The sequence below is a fragment of the Narcine bancroftii genome, chromosome 1 (assembly GCF_036971445.1).
Source record: "Narcine bancroftii isolate sNarBan1 chromosome 1, sNarBan1.hap1, whole genome shotgun sequence".
Classification (NCBI taxonomy): domain Eukaryota; kingdom Metazoa; phylum Chordata; class Chondrichthyes; order Torpediniformes; family Narcinidae; genus Narcine; species Narcine bancroftii.
Window position 1 is genome coordinate 342,134,730 of NC_091469.1, and position 23,057 is coordinate 342,157,786.

General features: G+C 40.5%; 1 protein-coding gene and 1 long non-coding RNA gene across 7 annotated transcripts in view; one reads left to right on the forward strand and one right to left on the reverse strand.

Annotated features, from left to right (window-relative positions):
• The window catches only part of fyco1a (FYVE and coiled-coil domain autophagy adaptor 1a), a 169,718-nt gene that overhangs the window by 143,878 nt on the left and 2,783 nt on the right, over window positions 1-23,057 (forward strand). For 4 of the 6 annotated variants that reach the window (XM_069910198.1, XM_069910190.1, XM_069910206.1 and 1 more), the window contains exons 15-17: window positions 4,236-4,349; window positions 11,998-12,208; window positions 17,344-17,453. In XM_069910198.1, the coding sequence (XP_069766299.1) occupies window positions 4,236-4,349; window positions 11,998-12,208; window positions 17,344-17,453 (435 nt within the window). Of the gene's footprint in view, window positions 1-4,235; window positions 4,350-11,997; window positions 12,209-17,343; window positions 17,454-23,057 lie in introns of those variants that run through there. The other 2 variants (XM_069910223.1, XM_069910231.1) reach the window with 2 other exon arrangements.
• LOC138749208 (uncharacterized) lies at window positions 6,638-7,517 on the reverse strand. The gene is made up of 2 exons (XR_011348481.1): window positions 7,201-7,517; window positions 6,638-7,076 (listed from the first exon to the last, which is right to left on the reverse strand). It is a non-coding gene; the product is annotated as an uncharacterized lncRNA (long non-coding RNA).

Below are 23,057 nucleotides of genomic sequence, written 5' to 3' on the forward strand. Positions count from 1 at the left end.
GGGCGCAGTTGTGCTCAGTTCATATGGGGTCTGGTCTGCTGAACTGGGTGGGGGTGAGTCAATTGGTACATGACTGACTCATTTTCCCGTTTCTTGTGCCATAACACGTCTGCTCTGGTTGCGACCTTACGTGGGTCTGAGAAATCTTCGTCTGCCAACAGCAGTTGTATGTTGTGTGGCATCTGTTCCAGGAAGGCCTGCTCAAACATGAGACATAGTTTGTGGCCCTCTGAAAGTGCAATCATTTCGTCCATGAGTGAGGATGGTGCTCTGACGCCTAAGCCATCAAGGTGCATGAGCCTGGCAGCACACTGTTGTCTGGACAGGCCAAAAGTACTCAGGAGGAGTTTCTTGAGACCTGGGTATTTACCTTCCTCTGGCAGGTCATCTATCAGGTCATCCACTCTGGCTACAGTCCCTTGGTCGAGGGAGCTGACGAAGTGGTAGAACATTGTTGATTCAGAGGTAATCTGCTGGAGGTAAAATTGCACTTCCACTTGCCCGATCCAAGTGTATGGGCAAAGCGTCCAGAACATTGGCAATTTCATGGCCACTGCATTGACTGCTGCAGTGTCCATGTTGTAGATTCCAGAACCGTCTGGGTTCGTCGGGGTCACCAATGTAACGGTAACTACTGAGGGAAGTGAAATAAAGGCTACACACTGTGAGTTGCTTATGGTTTTATGTTGAAAAGCCCGCACTGCTACTTATAAGGTGGCCCATAAGCCCCACCCACACGTGAGCGGTGACGTCACGACGCAGCCGAGTGCATGACTCATTTGAGCACGGAAGAAGATGCGCTCGGCGGTGCCATCTTGATGCGGCTGTGGAGCAGCCGTGGCCGTAACATTGCGGAGCTGGTTCACCTGTGTCTCGATGTGCGCCACCACAAATTACCTCTGCTATTTTCTCCAGTTCCACACACACTTTCCCGCTTGATAGGTCCTGTACTTTCATGTTTTACCTTCTTGTACTTCACATACTTGTAGAATGCCTTGGGGGGGTTTCCTTAATCTTGCCCACCAAGGCCTTCTCATGGCCCCTTTCAGCTCTCCTAATTTCCTTTTAAAGCTCTTTCCTGTTAACCTTATAATATTCTAGATCTCTAACATTATCTAGCTCTTTGAGCCTTTTGTCAGCTTGACTAGTTTTTTTTTAATACCCTTTGTACACCATGGTTCCTGTACCCAGTCATAACTTCTGTACTTTTCCCTGAGAATATCTTTTCCCAATTTAAGATTCTAATTTCCTGCCTGATAGTCTCATACCAGAAATTCCCTTTATCCAATTCAATGCTTTCCTAACGTGTTTGTTCCTATCTCTCTCCAATCCTATTGTAAAGGAGCCAGAAGGATTATCACTGTCCTCAAAATACTTTCCCACTGAGTGATCTGACACCTGACCAGGTTCAATTCTCAATACCAAATCAGTGCTCTCCCACTGAGTGATCTGACACCTGACCAGGTTCAATTCTCAATACCAAATCAGTGCTCTCCCACTGAGTTATCTGACACCTGACAGGTTCAATTCTCAATACCAAATCAGTGCTCTCCCACTGAGTGATCTGACACCTGACCAGGTTCAATTCTCAATACCAAATCAAGTACACTTCTCTTGTCGGCTGATCTACATATTGTATCAAGAAACCTTCCTGAACACCTCTAACAAACTCCACCCCATCTAAACCTCTTGCTCTAGGGAGATGCCAATCAATATATGGGAACTTAAAATCTCCCAACACGACAACTATTATCAAAGCACCTTTCCAGAATCTGTTCGCTCTCTGCTCCTTAATATCACTATTCATATTGGGCGGCCTTTAAAAACTATCCAACAAAGTTATTGACCCTTTCCTATTCCTGTAGTGGCTTGCAATTTACAGAATCTCATTCTCATGTTGATTATAGTGGTCAGTATTTAACAGCTAATCCTACCAATACCTTCATTCCTGACATGAATCACAGCAACTGGTTTTTGTCTGTTTTTCAGAGTTCCTTTCCTGCTTATCCACTTATGGGAATTACATTAAAGAAAGTAACCAATACTTTCTGTTGCTTGTAGGATAATTGCCCATTACTGCTGGGTATCCATGATTTTGTTTTCATGCTTTGATGACCACAAGTCATTCTGCTCACAATTTCCTGAACATTTTGTGACCCCAAATATGATTGATTTATTAGAATCTAAAACCACCAGAATCATCACAGATGGCAAGTCAAACACATTCTTTCTCAATGGTGGTTGACCTTCTGAATATTTATACCATTTTCGATATATCCCAATTGGCTATGTGAGAGCCACATGGCTAAGGAAAGCAGTGACATCAGAGGTCAGAATTGGGGCAATTAAACCATCATCAATTGTATAGTGCATAAAAGGGGATACTTTATGTTCAATTGAGGGACACACAGACCTTATTAGACAATCAAAAGGTGGTGAAGAATAAATGCATCCACCAGACTTAAACACTGTCATGAATATTTTCTTATTACTTGTTACAAATCAACAGAAGCGAACACAAAAGAACAATATTAAGATATGAACACCTGAACGCGAATGTACTTGATATTAATTTGGATGTAGAAGCAACACTCTTATTTTTCTTTAGTTTTTAGCATATTGTGGGGTACTTCTTTTTAATTCATATACTTAGTAGATAGAAATCAATCCAAGGTGTACAGCAATATCTTATATAGGCAGTCTCTGTTTTACGTAAGAGTCTGTTCCAGGAACTGTCGGTTTAAGCCGATTTCTCCATGAGTGATGCACGTCAATTTTCAATAGTAACCAAATGTTTTTATACATGCACTTGCTAGAATTATTTTATTAATTCAATAACTAACTCATTAAACTAATGGAATATACACAATGAATATACAACAATGAAGACGCTGTTTACATCTGGTACCGCACGGATGGCAGTCTCTTCAATCTGAGGCACCTGCAAGCTCACACCAAGACACAAGAGCAACTTGTCCGTGAACTACTCTTTGCAGACAATGCCGCTTTAGTTGCCCATTCAGAGCCAGCTCTTCAGCGCTTGACGTCCTGTTTTGCGGAAACTGCCAAAATGTTTGGCTTGGAAGTCAGCCTGAAGAAAACTGAGGTCCTCCCTCAGCCAGCTCCTCACCATGACTACCAGCCCCCCCACATCTCCATCGGGCACACAAAACTCAAAACGGTTAACCAGTTTACCTATCTCGGCTGCACCATTTCATCGGATGCAAGGATCGACAACGAGATAGACAACAGACTCGCCAAGGCAAATAGCGCCTTTGGAAGACTACACAAAAGAGTCTGGAAAAACAACCAACTGAAAAACCTCACAAAGATTAGCATATACAGAGCCGTTGTCATACCCACACTCCTGTTCGGCTCCGAATCATGGGTCCTTTACCGGCATCACCTATGGTTCCTAGAACGCTTCCACCAGCGTTGTCTCCGCTCCATTCATTGGAGCGACTTCATCTCCAACATCGAAGTACTCGAGATGGCAGGGCCCAACAGCATTGAATCCATGCTGCTGAAGATCAAACTACGCTGGGTAGGTCACGTCTCCAGAATGGAGGACCATCGCCTTCCCAAGATCGTGTTATATGGCGAGCTCTCCTCTGGCCACTGAGACAGTGGTGCACCAAAGAAGAGGTACAAGGACTGCTTAAAGAAATTTCTTGGTACCTGCCACATTGACCACCGCCAATGGGCTGATATCGCCTCAAACCGTGCATCTTGGCACCTCACAGTTCGGCGGGCAGCAACCTCCTTTGAAGAAGACCGCAGAGCCCACCTCACTGACAAAAGACAAAGGAGGAAAAACCCAACACCCAACCCCAACCAACCAATTTTCCCTTGCAACCGCTGCAACCATGTCTGCCTGTCCCGTATTGGACTTGTCAGCCACAAACGAGCCTGCAGCTGATGTGGACATTACTCCTCCATAAATCTTCGTCCGCGAAGCCAAGCCAAAGAAAGAGAAGAAGAAGAAGAATACACTAAATCCAATGGTTAATTAATACCATGGAACATTATTAATATTTTTTCTAGCTCGAAAAATGTTTTAAATGGGAGAATTTGCGTAAAGTCACATCTCTGTAAATCAGGTTATTTGTAACCCGGGGAGCCCCTGTAGTAGATTTTTCAATCTTGAAAATTAACCTGCTCTATGTTTATGAACCTTAAACCTTTAACTTGTGAAATATATTGCACATCCAATTATATAAATTAACTTTTTTCAGAAGTCCAGCACATGATGCATCATCAGTAGATGGCACAAGAATTCCAAATGAAGATGGAACCAGGCAACCTATGCAAGATGCAGAGATTAATCTGTTGAAGTGTGGTGAGATGACGTGAGTATCATATCAAAGATATCCAGATCAAATGGAACATAGGAGCTTCAAGGACCCAGAAGAGATTATTGCAGCATGTGTTTTGTCCCTATCTAAATTAAGTTTAATATCCCATTAAAAAAAACCCTTTCTGATTTTTTTTTTCCTTCCAAATGGTCAGCAAAGGATCATTTATATCTTCTGATATTGTCAACCGCTTTGTCCTCCTTGGTTGTTGACCTTTCGTCGGAACTGGAAAAAGTTTGAAATCACATGAATTTTAAGAGATACAGAAAAGATTATAGCTGTATATTGCCACAGTTAGTGGACAGTTCCAATCACCCTTTGTCAAAGGATTTCATTATGCTGGATAGGGTGCAAAACAGATGTCAAAGAATGTTACTGGGATGTTATTTGAGTTATAAAGAGGGACTAGATAGGCTGGGACTTTTTTTCTTGCAGCTTAGGAGACTGAAGGGCATAGATAAGATGAATAGTCATGGTCCTTTTGTCAGGGTAGGAGAGTTGAAAAACTGAAGGGCATTGGTTTAAGTTGAGAGAGGAAAAATTGAAAAGGGATCTGACGGGCAACTTTTTTCACATAGAGAATGGTGGGTTTGTGGAACAATCTGCCAGAAGTTGAAGAGGCAAGTACAATTATGACATTTAAAGCTAATTTGGACAGGAAAAGAGGGATATAGGCCAAGCACAGTAAATGGAACAAGCTCAGAGAGAAAACTTGAGCCGCATAAACAAGTTGGGTCAAAGGGCATGTGATATACATAGATTATTAACTCTAAGGTTGAGAGAGGTGAAGAGAACATGAGACAAGTTCTGCAAAAGGGATGATGTCAAGGATGATGAAATTGTACAAGACATTTGGAGTACTGTGTACAGTTTTGGTCACCAAATTATAGGAAAGATATAAACAAAATAGAGAGAGTGCAGAGAAGGTTCACGAGAATGTTGACAGAATTTCAAGGTTTGAGTTACAGGGAAAGTTTGTGCAAACTGGGGCTTTTTTCTCTGGAGCGTAGAAGATTGAGAGGGGACTTGATAGAGGTGTTTAAGATTTTAAAAGGGACAGACAGAGTAAACGTGGATAGGCTTTTTCAATTAAGAGTGGGGGAGATTCAAACTAGAGGGCATGGTTTAAGATTGAAGGGGGAAATTATAAGGGGAACATGAGGGGAAATTTCTTTACGCAAAGGGTGGTAGGGATGTGGAATGAGCTTCCGACAGACGCGGTCGAGGCGGGATCATTGGTTACATTTAAGGAAAGACTGGATAGTTACATGGATAGGAGAGGACTGGAGGGTGTTAGGTCTGCTTTGTTCATGAATGAGTGAGACAAACACCAGGCTGAGTCGAAATCAGGGTTCTTTGTTCTTTATTACCGGATTGTAACACTTGCAACTAACCATGTTAGTCGGAGAATGCATTCTGCCGTTATCAGCAAAATGGTGATTTTTTATACCCTTGGATACATGCTTAGAACATCATCATATCATTACTTGTCCAATGACTAAAACTGTTGCTATCCTTTCCCTGCTAGCTTCCTGCCTCTCAATCCATCAATGTCTCTCTTATCTTGTAAGTACAAGGAGGCATTCACATCTTGTTACAGCCCTGTACAGGGTAACTCCTTACACATTCCCATCTCATGATGTTTTACCTTACAATCCCTCCTTTGTCCTCTTTAGAGGACAATCTCGCCCTGACTATGCTACCACCGCGTTACATTAGTTCGCCTATTATTGCCAAGCTCTATACGGGTTCTGTTCACAGGGTAGTTCGGCTGGTGGGCGAGGGCTCCCCCAACCCTCCTTTGCGTACACCCCCCATCCGTCACCCCGATCCCATTGCCCGTTTACAAGTTTCATCCCATTTTCCCCCAAGCAAAAAACTAGCTAACCCCCCGTACATTAGTAAATTCCCAAGTTAACATATGGTCTACAATCTAATTCATAATATTTGTTCTACAATCAAGGTTATAATATTTAGGTTACAAGCAAGGTTAAAATTATATGTGTAACAATCTAATTCACAATCCCTCCTTCCCATCACATTCCCCTTCCGACTCCAGATCGATCTCAGCAACTTTCTCCGCCTCCTGTAATGTGAGAAAGTCTTGCTCCACAGCCTGCACAGCTTGATATTTCGGAGGCAGTTCATCACGGTCAGCAAAGGCTCTCTCTATGGTCCTCGTGACCAGCGTTCGAATGCCTGATCCGGACACAGCTGTCGCAGCCTTCTGTCGTCGTTCTTGTTCACCAGGCAGGCGTCCCTGAGTACTTTTTTTTGTTGTCTCAAGGTCTCTAGTGTCTGCTGTGGTATTCCACCACGGCGAATTGGGGAAATAAATTCTTAACTTCTCAAGTGTACAGACATTATCATACCTACCGGACATTTATAAGTCAGTCTCTCAGATACAATTGAGGCCAATAAGCCTGAACCTTTGTTTTCTTTCAAAGCCCAACCTTCACGTGGGAGATTTCTCCTCTTAATAACCAGTTTAGGGCAGAAAACTCAGGTCCTCAATTGTTTATAGACCACCTTCTCACTCTATTGGACTTTGCAACGACACAATAAAGACTTTTAAACTCTAGTAGTTTCTTGCGAAGCACTTAATAAATGTCATTCAAACACCTTAAGGACTTTTATCTTGTCTGTAATCACTTACGTGTTACAATCCTGGCATGCGACCTTCAATTGTGGTCGTCTAATTTGTCCGATCTCCAGTTCTTACTGACAATCATAAAGATTTAAAAAAAAAGAGAATTTTGTTAAAACAGGCTTCTCTGGACCTTTTTATCAGCCGGCTGAGATGATTGTCAGAAAAAACAGAAACCGTCGTCCAGTGTTCACTCACCCATCACGTCGGGGTCACCAAATTGTTAGGTCTGCTTTGTTCATGAATGAGTGAGACAAACACCAGGCTGAGTCGAAATCAGGGTTCTTTGTTCTTTATTACCGGATTGTAACACTTGCAACTAACCATGTTAGTCGGAGAATGCATTCTGCCGTTATCAGCAAAATGGTGATTTTTTATACCCTTGGATACATGCTTAGAACATCATCATATCATTACTTGTCCAATGACTAAAACTGTTGCTATCCTTTCCCTGCTAGCTTCCTGCCTCTCAATCCATCAATGTCTCTCTTATCTTGTAAGTACAAGGAGGCATTCACATCTTGTTACAGCCCTGTACAGGGTAACTCCTTACACATTCCCATCTCATGATGTTTTACCTTACAAGGGGTATGGACCGGGTGCTGGTCAGTGGGACTAGGAGGGTGGGGATTTGTTACGGCATGGACTAGTAGGGCCGAACTGGTCTGTTCTGTGCTGTAAGTGGTTATATGGTTAAGAGAGATTAAATGCTCAAAAATGTGACTCAAAAGGGGCAGAAAATCAGTGAATAACAAGGTCAGTTTACAGAATATTTAAATGCAAAAACAGAACAATTATCTTAAATTACAAGTTAAGCACTCGCACTGTGACATGCTGGTCTTGTTGCATCTCAACTTTTCCTTAATTTATCACCATCCATATACTAATGTGCCTACATTTTTTTGTCACCAATGTGGATAACCTCACATTGCTTTATATTTTCCCACTCTCCTTATCATTCATGTTATTTTGCAGTATCTTGAAATCGCCCTCACAGCTTATGCTTCCATCCAGCATTGTGTCATCTGCAAATTTAGAGATATAACATTTAATTCTTTTGTACAGATCATGAATATATATTGTAACTAACTGGGGCCCGAGCACTGAATCTTGTATCTCCCAGTAAATTTGCCTGTCAATCTGAAAAAGACCAATTTATTACCACTCTCTGCACCCAAGCTGGCAGTGACTGGATGCAAAATAATGGTGCCTATTATCGGCAGCGGCCACAGGGGTTGCCGACTCTGAGGAAGCAGAGGATTGGCGCAGGGAACCACGAAACAGGAGGCAACTCCTCCATTTGAGAAGGAAAAGCAGAGGAGATGACCCACAGGTCGGTGACAATGGCAGCAGACCAGTGAGAGGCTCTGGGGCTGAAGAACAAACAAATAGCAGGCTATTGGTGATTCGAGCATAGGAACCCACGCAGGCTGTGGGCGACTGCAGTCCAAGGGACTCATACCAGGCTGCGGACTGTTCGAGACTGGCTTAAGGGGTACTAGGTATCAAAACCGAGATCCAAGAGGATGCCAAGGGCCCTGAGGGCTTCCTGATTGTGTCAGAGTTTTGGATCTGGAGCTCAGGAATGCCAGTGTTTTGACTGAAGGCGATATGACTGAGGACATGGTTTAAGATTGAAGGGGGAAAATTATAAGGGGAACATGAGGGGAAATTTCTTTACGCAGAGGGTGGTGGGGATGTGGAATGAGCTTCTGGCAGACATGGTCGAGGCGGGATCATTGGTTACATTTAAGGAAAGACTGGATCGTTACATGGATAGGAGGGGACTAGAGGGGTATGGACCGGATGCTAGTCAGTGGGACTAGGAGGGTGGGGATTTGCTACGGCATGGACTAGTAGGGCCGAACTGGCCTGTTCTGTGCTGTAAGTGGTTATATGGTTATATGGTTATAAGTGTGCTGGAGGCAAATCCTTGGATATTAAGTGACTCTGGGAGGACTCTCTTGCTTCTCTTTCACTGACTGTAGGGGTTTTGGGCAATTTTTGCACATGGCAAATCTTTGCCTTACGGTAGACTAAAGGAAATTTCATATAATATCACATTTTTCTGTTTTATTACATGGCAATAAAAAAAAATCTTGAATCTTCATGCCTGGCTGCCAAAGCATGTCAATAAACTGCATCCTCTACCATTGTTATATGTGGATTATGGAAGAACACGTAGCCTTCCTGTCTGGAACATTGTGGAGGGTTACGTGATCTCACTATTTGAAACTTATTCGGCAGCCACATTACCTGCCAATCAAGGATGGACTCCGGCCACCCGCTGGTTTATTTAATTGATTAAGTGCCATCATTGGCCAGATGCCCAGCTCAGAACAGTATAAACATCGATGCATACCACATTTCTCTCTCTCTGCCTTTTGCTCCAAGTCCTGGACATCGCTCCCTACCAGGATGCTCCTGTGGACGTCACCGGGGTGTCGTGGGTAAAGTGTGCACTACCTTGCATTGAACTGTAACACTGTGACAAATCAGTGCTTGCAGAGAGCTGCATTCCTGTTGGTACAGGGAATTGTGAGTGAGTTTGAAAGTCCCTGTCTGAACAATGTGTACACGTGCGGGAGAGTATGGTAGGGTAAGCAGCCACTGGTATCAGAGTCCCTTGTGCCCGATGCACCTTCTTGCACTGTTATAATTTTTGTCTCATACCGTGTAGAACAGAGATGGGCAACTTATGGCCTGCAGGCCAGATATGACCCTCGATCCAAATATATCCATCCTGGTGTGCGGCTGCCAGCCTTGGTGTGAGGGACAAACACACGCCCCCCACCCCGTGCATGGTTCCAACCATCGATGAACGGCTCGTCCCCCCCCATCAGTGGGAGCTCCACCTCAGTGCACGGCTCCCTCGTTATGCGTGGCTCCCCCACTCTCTGTTAGAGGCTCCACTCTCTGTACTTTGGAAACCCCAACCTGCCCTCTGCATGAGACTCCCCCACCTTTTGCTTGAGATTCCCTCCATGCCCTCTGCTCAAGACTCCCAACACCTTTATGTTCTCCCCCTCCCACAGTATCGTTCTCCCCCTCCCGCGGTGCCGTTCTTCCCCTCCTGCGGTGTCATTCTCCCCTTGCTCACGCTGACATTATCCTGCTGTCTGTGAGAGCCTTCTGTGTGACATCCATTTCTTCTATTAGAGACTCATGTCTGAGAATCTACCTCTCTCTCTCTCTCTTTCTGCAACACCACCTCTTTCTATAACGCTCTTTCAGCTTATCTGTATGGTACTCCTCTCTCCCTCTCTTCCTGTTTCTGTATTTGAGACTTTGTGTGTGTGTACACCATCTCTGCGTGACTCATCTCTGCACTCATCTGCCTCTCAAGAGTGCTGGACTTGCTCACTCGGGTTTGGACTCTCCCTATCTGTGCGTAAATCCCTCTCTCGCTCTCTGTCACTTCCTCTCTCTCTCTGACTCATCCTCTCTCTATGACATGCCCTCCTCCCTGCGTGAGAGCCCCCCTCCCTGCGTGAGAGCCCCCCTCCCTGCGTGAGAGCCCCCCCCCCACCCCTCCGCGTGAGGTTCACCCTCTCTTTGTGTGAGATTTTCCCCTCTCACTGCGATCTGTTTTGGGGTTAGTTATTTTGTTTTCATTGTGATTAATTTTTCTCCTTTTTGACTTTTATGTTTTGTTTTTATTGTGTCATTTAATGACACATGATTTTTGGTGCATTTCCAGATCTGAAGATGCCTTCCCTGACTGAAATACATATTCGTATTTATTCCATCTATCTCTATTAATCTAATTTATTTATGTGGCCCGCCGTTCAACCACTGACACACCATCTGGCCCACGCATGGTAAAAAGTTGCCTGCCCCGGTGTAGATGATAGGCAGCCACTGTTATTAGAGTCCAACCTGTGTCCAATGTGAATGTTTATGTAGTTAGTTAGTCGTAAATTAAATATCATTTGACTTTTTCTCCTGTTTATCTCCAGTGTTTTCAATAAAGTTACCTCTGATTGTAACATTTGTGTCCAGACACGTTTCACTGTGAACCCACCAAACCTGATACTTTCCAAACAGGACAACCACGTTCTCCAATTTTGCACACCAGTCTCTCGTGTGGGACCTTATCAAAAGCTTTTTCATTCTGCCGTACCACCTTAATTCATTGCACCTTCTTCTCTGACCTCCTGTATGTGATTCCTAAAATGTTTCAATCCAGCTCTGTATGAGCGGCACATCTTCTGTTGAGTATATTGCAGCCCCTGGGACTCACTATTAAATTGTATGATTCAGTTCGCTGTCCTTTCTTATTTGCGTGAGAACTGAGCTGATGAAATGCCACCCAACTTTAACACTAATGATTCTCTCTCTCTCTGAATGGAAGCTACTTAATCTGATGAATATGTCTAGATGCTTTTCCTCATTTTGTATTTGCAGCAGTAGGCTGTGTTCTTCATTCTACAGTTCCAGCATGTTGATTGTTTTTCAATCTCTGTAACTTGAAATCTGCATCTATTTACTCGCTTCAAAACAAATTCTACTCCTAAACATCACCAAAAACAATTATTTCACCCGAACATTCATGGTGTTTACACATGACTGTACATATCTTTAATTGACTCCACATCCATAAATATGTTCATTCATGAATTTTCGAGTTTTCAAATTTGTTTTATGGTTTTTTATGTCTTATCACCATAATATTCTCTAGTTTTGTAGCTCTTTGAGATTTTGTGCACCTGCTATTCCAACTTTTTCTGCACCACTGATGTTAATTACTCTACTATCAGTACTTATGTCTTCAACATTCAGCCACACAAATCCTCTGCTTCTCCAAGATGCTGCAGAAAACCCGACATCTTTGATCAAGGTTTAGTGCATCTCTCCTAACATCTCCTTGTGTAGATTAGTGTCTAATTATGTTTAATAATGCTCTGGTATGAAGCACTTTGCAATGTCTTTCTCAGCAAACCTATTTAAAGGGAAGCTGTTGTTTAAATTTTTTTGTTTTCTTTTCTATTTTAGGCTCAAAATACCCTTCACAATGGAAGAAATTCAACAGTTTGGAAATAGTAACAGAGAGCTTTTTATTAAATCCAGTTGCTACAGTCTTATACCTATTACAGTTAAAGAATGTGGTTTTACCATTGGCTGGGTATTTTCTTCTGAACCAAAGAGCATATCATTTAGCATTGTTTATCAAGATTCTGAAGAAATGTCATGTGAGCAATGCAAGGTAAGGGGAGATGTACTGTTGTTTTAGATTACTTTTTCAGTTGTTACTTTCCCAAATTTCATGTACATTTCTAAGATTGAATTTAACTGCTTGAACATTGAATTTTCAAAGATTGAATTTAGCTGGAGAATTATAATACATATTATAAACAACAGAAAATTACACTTTTATATACCTGATGAAAACATTATAATAATTATTATCACCATTATAACATTATATACAGATACAGAGTGGTTAGAACCCACTACCACGGAAAGTGGTGGAATCAGATATGAGGGCAGCAGTTAAGAGGCATTTAGTTAGGCACATTAACAGGCATTAGATGGAGTGACATAGACCACCTGAAGGCAGATGAGATTAGTTTAAATTGGCACAAAGTCAGCACGGATATCATGGGACGAAAGGCCTGTTTCAGTGCTGCATTGTTCTAAGTTCTATTTCCTCATGCTGCCATCACAGATGTCTGCATACTGCCCTTTCGCTGAATTGATATTTTGTGTGGTTTGGCTCACACTTATCTTTTGTTGTTATTTCTTATTGACAAATTACCTTGACTTCAGTTGCTTGGAGATGTCTTAAATATTTCTCACTTATAGTTCCCAATATGGATTTATAATTTCTGCTGAAATATTACTGATATATTATTCCACGTTGAGTTTTTTCACATCTACAGTGACAAGCACATGATCAAATTGTTTTCTTCACTATTTTGGCACAGTAAAGTAACCGGCTCTCATTTCCTCTTTTTAAATTTTTTTCTAAGTAAGAAACCCCAAATAATAAAAAAAAGAGAAAAAATAGAAAGAAAAATAAAACCCCAAAAGCACCTATTAGGTCAGCACTAACTCCCTTATTTATTGAAAAGTGGCCCTCACCATTAGTGGCACGAAGCCTCGGAAGAGGAAAACGGAAACAAAAAGAAATCCGCCCCCCCTGCCCCAAACAGAATATCATAATCAAATTTAAGTCAGTCAAGTATGGTATGCTTCTTCAAGGTCCCAATTGGCTTGATCTTCACCGATTTCAATTGAACTTCAGTCAGTAGCCCCCCAGGCGAACTCTCTTCTCTCATCTTTTCTTAATCTCTTTCTTTTTGAAATACAGACGAGGAACCACAATTTTGCTTGACATTAGGTAGTAAATTAGTATACTCCAAAGCTTCGAATTCATTTGAAAAAAATTGAGATTGATACTGTCTATAAAAAAACATGAAAGATTCCTGGGTAATGAAATGCAAATTTATAATCCTTATTCCACAAAACAGATTTGGCTGGGTTAAATTCTTTTCTTCTTTTGACAATTTCATTACTCAAATCAGGATAAAATAATAATCTATTATTCTGAATTATCAAAGGACCTCGTTGCTCCCTTTCCCTCTGAAGTGCAATTTTTAAAATAATTTCCCTTTCTTGATAACGTAGACACTTAATCGAGACAGAGCGTGGTGGTTTTCCTAGATATGGTTTTTTCCTTAGAGCTGTATGTGCCCTGTCAAGCTCCAAACCATTTGGAAAATTTTTGGGTATCCACTTTTGAAAAAATTTCACAGAATTATTACCTTCAAAATCTTCAGGCGGACCAACACTTTTCACATTCTCCCTTTTGTTTTGATTCTCCCACATATCAACTTTATCCATTAAATTATTTTTCACAACTTCCCAAGCTGTAAAAGAATCTTCAATCTTGTTAACTGTATCTTTACATTGTTCCACATCCATACAACAATCATGAAAATCATATTCAATTTTTTGAACTTTTATTTTAATTTTATCCACAGATTTATTACATTTCTCACATCTCTTTTTATTGCAGTTATTTCTTCTTTAATCACATCCAATTGATTTGTAAAGTCAGCTTTAACCTCAGCAAATTTGGCATCCATTTTTTGTCTAATAAAATCAATTTTTTCAAAGATTTTTTTCAAAGACCTGTGGGTCAAGGTGAGTTGGGGTGACATAATATGCCCCCCTTTAACTTGAACATCTTGGTCATCTGCATCATCATCTGTTTCTTCTCCTTGAGATTGCTGCACAAAACTTTCTTCCTCTCCTTCTGATTCCTCCTCCTCTTCCTCTGTAGAAGTTGTCAGTGGCTGGAAATCCGATCGGGCCTTTTGTTTAACCCGCGTATATCTAGCCACTGCTGCCAATGTCGGGTCCTCCACTTCCTTAACAGCCGTTTCAACAGCACACATGTGCAAAGTCCCACGCATGTATCTGGCTTTGGAGCCGGCTCAACAAGTTTTTTGCATGCTCCAGTGCTGCCCTTCCCAGTTCTCTGAGACGGCAGCACTGGAGTCTGAATCATACCCATGTGGCCTTTGACGTCCTGGGCTGAAGAGGAACTAAAATTGGAACTAAAATTGGAGGCTGAGTCTTCAAGGTAGGTCCTGGATCTTCTCACAAAGTTCTGATCATTTGGTTTTTGAAGTTTGAGATTTAGCTTTTTTCGTAGCCATTTTCTGAGATCTCTTATAAGCTGATTTATAAACAATTAGAGTTAAAAAAAAAATTTGGGCATTAATTAATTCTGTCAGGAGAGACGTTTTCCATGTCTTCCTCCTACGGCATCATGCCACGCCCCCGACCGGCTCACATTTAACTATTTTGTCTGACCTTTACAGTAAAGCATCTCATTATCATCCTGTACCAATTTTGCTGCAAGTAACAATTAGGATACTCTCAAATGCGCAAATTTAGAGGATTAGGAGGATGCTTCCAGCACATCTAAAGAACTTAGCCAGCTAATATTCATGTAAACAAGGCTTTTCAAGACATTATATAAAAGGGTCAAAGAGATAGGATTCCATCACAATTATCCATCTTTGCTTTTGGTTCCATTTTGTAATATAATATTCAGATTTTTTTTAAACAGACTGCTAAAAAATATTTAAATTGGCTTTTCAGAATTTTTTTCCAGAATTATGATTGTTTGGAATTCTCCTCAAAGGGAGGTGGAGGCAGAATCTCTGAAAATGTTTAAGGCAGTGGTGGAAGAAAGTTGCCAGAGATAGACAGAAAAGTGTAATCTTCAATCTCATTGTGTGCTGCAGAGTGTAATCACCGTGTTTGGCTCCTACTGCAAAGTATTTTGAATCACTCCAGTCAAAGGAAAGGCCCCTGAGTGCAAGGCAGCATTCTGTTACCTCATTGCTAGGTTGGAACTTCAGAGTTACCTGAATGCCTCCTTTACTGATGATTTGATGTGATATTTATGCAAATTACAGGATATATATACAGGATCATATGTCTGAGAGATCACCTACAAAATAAAAAGAAAATTTGTATTCACTTAGCACAATTTTCTCATGCTTGTAATTAGATTCCCAGCTTGCATCATCCAAGAGCCTTTCATCTGGTTTGTGATGTTTTGTCCTGTGGCTTACATTTCTTTATACCTTGCACGATGGATAAATTGTGGAAGAAATTATGTTTGTGGCACTTGATTTTTCTTACTTTGTATCATTTCAGTGCTTCATTATAGGTATAAGCATTCTAGTAATAAACAACGTTGTAGGCATCTAAGCAGCAACCTAAAATAGCAAGTGGGGCATTTGGATGGGTGTTCATATGAAAATATTGAATTGGAGCTGTCAGTCTCATAAAGGAATCTCTTTGCCAAGTTGGCATTGGCCTGAATGGAGCAAGTGTTGATTTTCTCTGGTCAGGTTTCATTTTATTGACGTAGCTTAATAAGCAGATCCACCAAGAAGGTAAATACAGTTTCTTTTTGTTGCTTGTTGTAGAACAGGGAAGCATAAGAGTGCACCTTTGATCTCAAAGCATAATTAAGGGCTGCTATTTGCATTCATTTATCCACATTTGTTCCCCAGGACTGAAATTCAAGGTAAACACAGTGGTATAGCTATTAGAGAGCCAGGCTCTTAGATCCAGTGATCAGATTCGGACTTCCGAACCTTTCTTTGGTGTTTGCATGTTCTCCATGTGTTGGTGTGGGTTTTCTCTCGGTGGTCCCACTCATACCAAATACATGTGGGTTGATAGGTTAAATGACCATTGTACATTTCCCATAGTAACTTGGTTTGCATGCAAGTTTATTTGTCTCAAAATACATAGTACAGTGAGAAGTATTTTTCTGCAAGCAGACTAACAGGTTATCTCCAACATTCAGATGGTGTTGCAAAGAGCACAGTTATAGAGTACAGGATTTCAATGAAAAGAAAGATTAATTAGCACCAAACAAGGTAGTACTGATTTTGGGTCCATTCAGGAGCCTGATGGTTGCAGGGGAGAAACTGTCTTTCAGGCTGTTTGTATGTGCTTTTGCATTCTTAAACCTTTCATCTCTCCAATAGGAGGAGCAGTGGGATATGTGGATAAAGTCCATGGAGGGGAGGGAAGTTTGCATCATTTTCTGAGCTGCATTCATTGCCTTCTGAACTTCTGGTCTCCAGCAGAGTAGCTCACATTTCAGTCTGTGATACATCCAGCAAGATTGCTTTCTGTGGTCACCTGTACACCCATATATACATGTTTTCCTCAGTTTAGGTCATTGGAGATAGTTATTTCCAAGAACTTAAGCTATCTGCGCTTTTGACCAGCACCGTGAATGTGGACATAGCTGTGACCTCTGCCCCCTCTCCTTATGTCAATGATCATCTCTTTCATCTTGATTAAGAGAGAGGTTGCGATCTGAGCATAATGCCACTTGACTAGGGGAGAAAATTGATGGGAATGTGGGCAGGTTAAAATGGGTTACGGTAGGATTATTTAAAATTTGGGGTTGAGGGACATCATGGACTAGCTGAGCTGCAAAGTCTGTGTTGGATCGCTCTATGACCGTGAACAAAGCTGCCCGAAGTTCACTGTATTTTACTGGACAAGCTGTTAACTCAGATTATAGAACTTAATGATGTAGCTCAGTTTCCAGTATGCTTCAGTTTGGTTTATACATGACTCTATCTTATACTGTTAAACTATCGTCTATTTTAATTTTCAAACCAACACTTTGAGTAAAGAGAATTGCATCTAAACATCTGGGGACATAACCAATAGTGATTTATGAGGAGACTTATTTTCTTCCAAAGTAAAATATCACATAAAAGAACACTTTGGAGATTTTATTTTGTTTTTTTTTAATGTAATTTTATTCATTGTTTTATTTTCACATAGGTTTTAATTCCTTTAACACGTTGTAATTCTCATAAGGAAACAATACAAGGCCAAATGAAGGCCAGGAATGCAGGGCAGTATTTACTGATATTCGACAACTCTTTTTCAAGGTGAGCTACATCAGTTGTTCTTAAATTTGATATGTTCTCTTCATTCCAAATGCCTTCACTGACTATTGAATCCTTCAGCAACAGCATGTCATTAAGGATAAATCATCGTAACATAATTTAACAGTATCTCTTTGAATGCAAAAATCATACAATAGACCAAAGGCTTAGACACTTTCTTGTTCATTTCAGTTTTGTGCCTCTTATGTATCTATATCATGAGCCGTGCACCTAATGGCATCATTGGTCATGCATCTCCTGATTGATTCCTGTTGTTACAAGATCAAACCAGCAACCAGAGAGAAGGCATATTACACAGCAGTAAAGATGAACAATTACTTTATTAACAAAAAAAAATCACCTTCAAACTTTAATTCAAAATCTGCCCCGCCTTCTATAACAATGCCCACTTGTTAAACTAATAAATTCCCCAGCCGAAATATAGCATACGTGATCAAAGTCTAAGCTACACTTCCAACCAGCCCACAGAAAAACACACAAGACTCATAAAACTTCGATCTCAACGGAAGCAAAGATCATAAACAAAATTTGGTTTGTTTGGTAAACTGAAGCCAAAAGATCTTTGAAAGAGAGAGAGAGAGAGCACAAAATTAGAAGTGGTCTTGTGTTGCTTGCAGAGAGAGGAACACTGGCTTGGTCCAGATCCTTCTGGCTACCTTTGGAAGGTTCATTCTTTTTGAAATCTCAACATTCTAAACTGTCCTCTAGACCATAACTCATGCTCTGGGTCTTCTTCCACTCCACAGCACCCCCAGTGGTGGTTTATCGTCCATGTCCAGAAATATTTAGATCATTTTTCTGCACATGCTCAGTCCGTCTCCCACTCTCTTAGCAGTCCATCTTCACCTTCACCTTGGCTCTCTAAGACAAACTGTCACTTTTTAACATAAAACCACACAACATATAGGCCAATACACAACACAGAACTCAGTAACACCTCCCCTGCTAAAAAAAAAATTGGTCCACAAGAACAAATTTTTAACAATTAATGGAAGTTTTACATAAATAAAATAAACTCTCCTTTTTTTTTACAATAAATATGTGATTAAATTCATATCTACCCAGATTAACATATTGACAAACAATCTGCTATTACATTATCCATCCATAATTAAATCATACTCTTGAAATAGTAAGCTCCAATTCAATAACCGTCTGTTCTTATTTTTCATTTTAGACGGAAAAACTAATGAATTATGATCAGTATATATTATTAATGGTTTTTGAGGAGTACAAATATACACATCAAAATGTTGCAACGCTAAAACAAGCGCTAATAACACCTCCTCAATGGTCGAGTAACTTTGTTGATGGTCGTTAAACTTTTTCGAGAAGTACAAAATAGGATGTTCTACTCCATCACTATCCTTCTGTAACAGTACAGCACCAACCGCTTCATCACTGGCGTCCACAGCTAAAGAGAATGGCTTTTCAAAGTTAGGGGACACAAGTACAGGCTGATGGCATAAAATGGCCTTTAACTTCAGAAACGCTTCCTGGCATGCATCTGACCAGATAAATTTTTCTTTCTTTCCAAATACTTTTGTTAATGGGAGTGCAATTTCAGCAAAGTTGTTACAAAATCTATGATAGTAGCCGAAGACCTTTCTTATTACCGGGGATAGGGAACGTAGTGATAGCCAATACTTTCACTTCAACCGGTGCTACCTGTCCCTGTCCAACCACATAACCCACATAAATTACAGTGGCTTGTCCAAACTCACTGTTGTGCAAATTCACTGTGAGGTGTGCTTCCACCAGTCTCTGAAATAACTGCTCTAATTCAAGCATGTGTTCTTCCCATGTATCCGTACTAATTACTAAATCATTGATATAGGCTCCTGTGTGCTCTAAAGCCTGAATTACTTCGTTAATCATGCTCTGAAATGTGCCAGGCCAGGTGCATTTTTCATCTTGAAAGGCGTAACATTATACTCATACAATCCCGAAGTTGTAACAAATGCAGAAATCTCCCTGCCTCTCTCTGTCAAAGGAACACACCAGTATCCTTTTAAGAGATCAATCTTTGTAAGAAACTTAGCCTTCCCCACCTTATCTATGCAATCATCTATTCTGGGGATAGGGAACGCATCAGTCTTTGTCACCATGTTTACCTTTCAATGATCTGGACAAAACTTAATTGAGCCATCTAGCTTAGGCACCAGAATACAGGGTAAACTCCAATTTGAACTTGATTTTCGGATGATTTCATTTTTGAGCATATAATCCACCTCTTGATCCAACAATCTACCTGATTAACTCGGTAAGGATGCTGCTTAATAGGCTTAGCATCACTGACCTCCACATCATGACAAGCCACAGTAGTTCTTAATGGAACATCTGGGAATATATCCTTAAATTTCATAAATAATGTCTTCATTTCTTCCCTTTCTGATTTAGTCGAATGCATTAACTTGGTGTCTAAGTTTTGCAAAACTATAGAATTTTCCAGCCTGGGGCTTAGCACTTTCTGTGCTGCATGACCTTCCACGAAACTCATCTCCTCCTTACTTTCCTCTAAAACTAGCACCTTAGTTGGAATCCTAGTCTCCTCCTCAGTCATTTTCTCAAAGTAAGGTTTAAGCACGTTCACATGACAGACCTGTGTCTCTCTTCGACGATCAGGCATCTCAATGACATAGGTGACCTGGTTAATTTTTGATTTCACCTATATGGTCCTGAAAACTGAGCTCTCAAAGGGTTCGACTGCATTGGAAACAAAACCAATACTTTGTCGCCTGGTTTAATGTCCCTAATTTTTGCTTTTTGATCATATCGAATTTTCATTTTTCCCTGAGCAGTTTTTAAATTTTTCCTTGCCATCTTACAAGCCTGATGTAATCTGTTTTTAAATTTGAAAACATAATCCAACAGATTTGATTGTATATTATTTATGTATCCACTGTTCCTTCAATAATAGTAATGGACCCCTGACTTCATGACCAAACACCAACTCAAATGGACTAAAACCAAGAGACTCCTGAGTTGCCTCTCTAACAGCAAATAATAACAAATGGATTCCTTCATCCCAATCCTTTTTATTTTCCACGCAATAAGCCCTCATCATATTTTTCACAGTTAAATGGAACCTTTCCAAGGTCCCTTGACTTTCAGGATGATAGGCAGACGACGCAATTTGATGGGCTCTCAATTCATACACCACCTGTTAAAATATTCCAGACATAAAATTACTCCCTTGGTCTGATTGAATTTCCCTTGGTAGGCCTAACAGTGTGAAAAATCTTAGCATAGCCTTCACAATCGTCTTTGCTTTAATGTCTCTCAAGGGAATAGCCTCTGGAAACCTTGAAGCTGTGCACGAGTGTTAACAAATATTTATTTCCCGCTTTGGTTTTTGGCAATGGGCCAACACAGTCCACTATCACTTTCGAGGAGGGCTTCCCGAAAGTAGGGATGTGTTGTAAAGGTGCCATTGGTGGTCCTTGATTAGGCTTGCCCAACAGTTGACAAGTGTGACAGCTTCTATTTCGGCCAATTAAACTTTCCATATCTTTTCTACCATCTTCTTCACTCCAAGATGACCTCCTAAAGGTGTATTATGAGCCAACTTTAATATTTCATTCCTGTAAGTTTTGGGAATTACAACTTGCCTTATTACTGCCCAGTTTTCACTGGCAGGTATCACTTGTGGTCTCCACTTTCTCATCAAAATTCCATCCCGAATTAAGTAACCTACTGGCACAGTTTCAATTTCCTGGTTAGACAGAATTTTATCTCTTATCCCAGCAAGATCAGGATCATGCTTTTGTCTAGTTATTAATTCTTCTCTTAACCACAGCAAAGCTGGATCCTTATGTTTGTCCTCAATGCTTGCCTCCACTACAGGATCATCACAGACTTTCTCTACCTCTACCTTTTTTCTAGACATGGCTCTAGTAATGGCACACGCAGGGTAGATTTCCAAATCCTTTTCAGACTCATAAACCAATGGCATACTTGTGAGTTTCACTGCAGGTACGACTTTACCCTCTGCTAAATCATTTCCTAACAAAAGTGAAGGTCCATCCACCGGCAGTCTTGATCTTATCCCTATCGTAACTGGACCATTAACTAAGTCTGATTTCATCACTATTCTATGCAAAGGTTCAGGCTCTGCTTCACCACCAATGCCTTTAATTAAATTCATATCTCCAGTATCGGTCTCCTCACCAAAATTCAAAACGTTGCTTAATATAAGCGATTGGACTACTCCAGTATCCCGCAAGATTTTAACTGGCACTTGATTGGATCCTTCTTTAATGGAAATGAAACCTTCAGTCATGAATGGTTTAAAAATATCCCTAACTTTATCACTCTGAACATAAGCAATTGGTACCACCCCTTTCTCTTTCTTCCTTTTCAGTACAGGACAATTTGCTATTATGTGCCCTGGCTTCTTACAATAGTGGAAAATAAGACTTGAAAATTTTTCCTTGACCCATTTCTCTTCCTCTCTTCCTTTAACCTCACTTCTAGATTTCTTTCTACTCTACTTGGATTATCAGTAGTATTCCTTTGAAAAGTTTTCCATTGTGTCCACTTAGGCTTGTGGGCTTAGGCATATTCTTCGCGAATTTAGCCAATTCTTGTCAAGTTTTTTAATATTTTTCTCTGCCAAGTACACTTGAATATCGTCAGGAACACAATTTTTAATCTCCTCAATCAGAATGATTTCCCTCAATAAATCAAAGTTATTTTCTACTTTCATTGTGGCACACCACACATCAAAACACACAACCTTCCTATAAGCAAAATCCAGGTAAGATTGGGTTGCTGCTTTTTTTAAACTCCTGAACTAACACTAGTTCATAATATTGGAGTATAGCCTCCTGTTCTGGCTTATTCTGCTTATTTCTTGAAGAGGTATTGGCCCGAAACATTGGCAATATATCTTTGTCTCCTCTAGACCTTGAAAAAACCGGCTGAGTTCCTCCTGTATTTCAGTGTGTTTTTACCTCAGTTCTACATTTGCACCTACTCAAATGAGTAATTTCACATTCTTTGATATTTGCCAAATATTTTCCTACTCAATTACTGACATAAATTGAAACTTTTATGTGCAACCTTGAAATCTCATTAAATTCTCACATCACAGTCATGCTGTAAAGTCCATGTACAGGTAGCCAAGAATGGGCAGCTTTTTGAATTCAAGCTGGTCAAATTTTCTAAATTTGACAAAAAGTGCTATAACAGAGTGTATTTAATTTAGCATTCATTGCTGAGCTAATCAATAAATTTTGCAGTGGTTAAATCACCATTAGAATTTAATTTTTGGAGGCTGTGATAAGGCAGTTACCAACATACTAAGTACATCTAGGTGGAGACAATGACATAATCATCTGCAAAGAATCTACTCCCACATATTTTTCAGAAATACCACATCCTATCTAAACCTGCCTCATATTTTCAAAGACTGTCACCATTGAGTTGTGTTAATTCTGTGAGAAGATCTTTGAACATGCATGGTCTATTCTCTCCGTGATAGTCAAAGTTGCTTTGAGTTCAACCTCCTTGCAACAGGATCTTTCCAAGTATTTGTAGTAGATCTCTGTGATGTTGCATGATTTAATGTTCAATGTAGCTTCA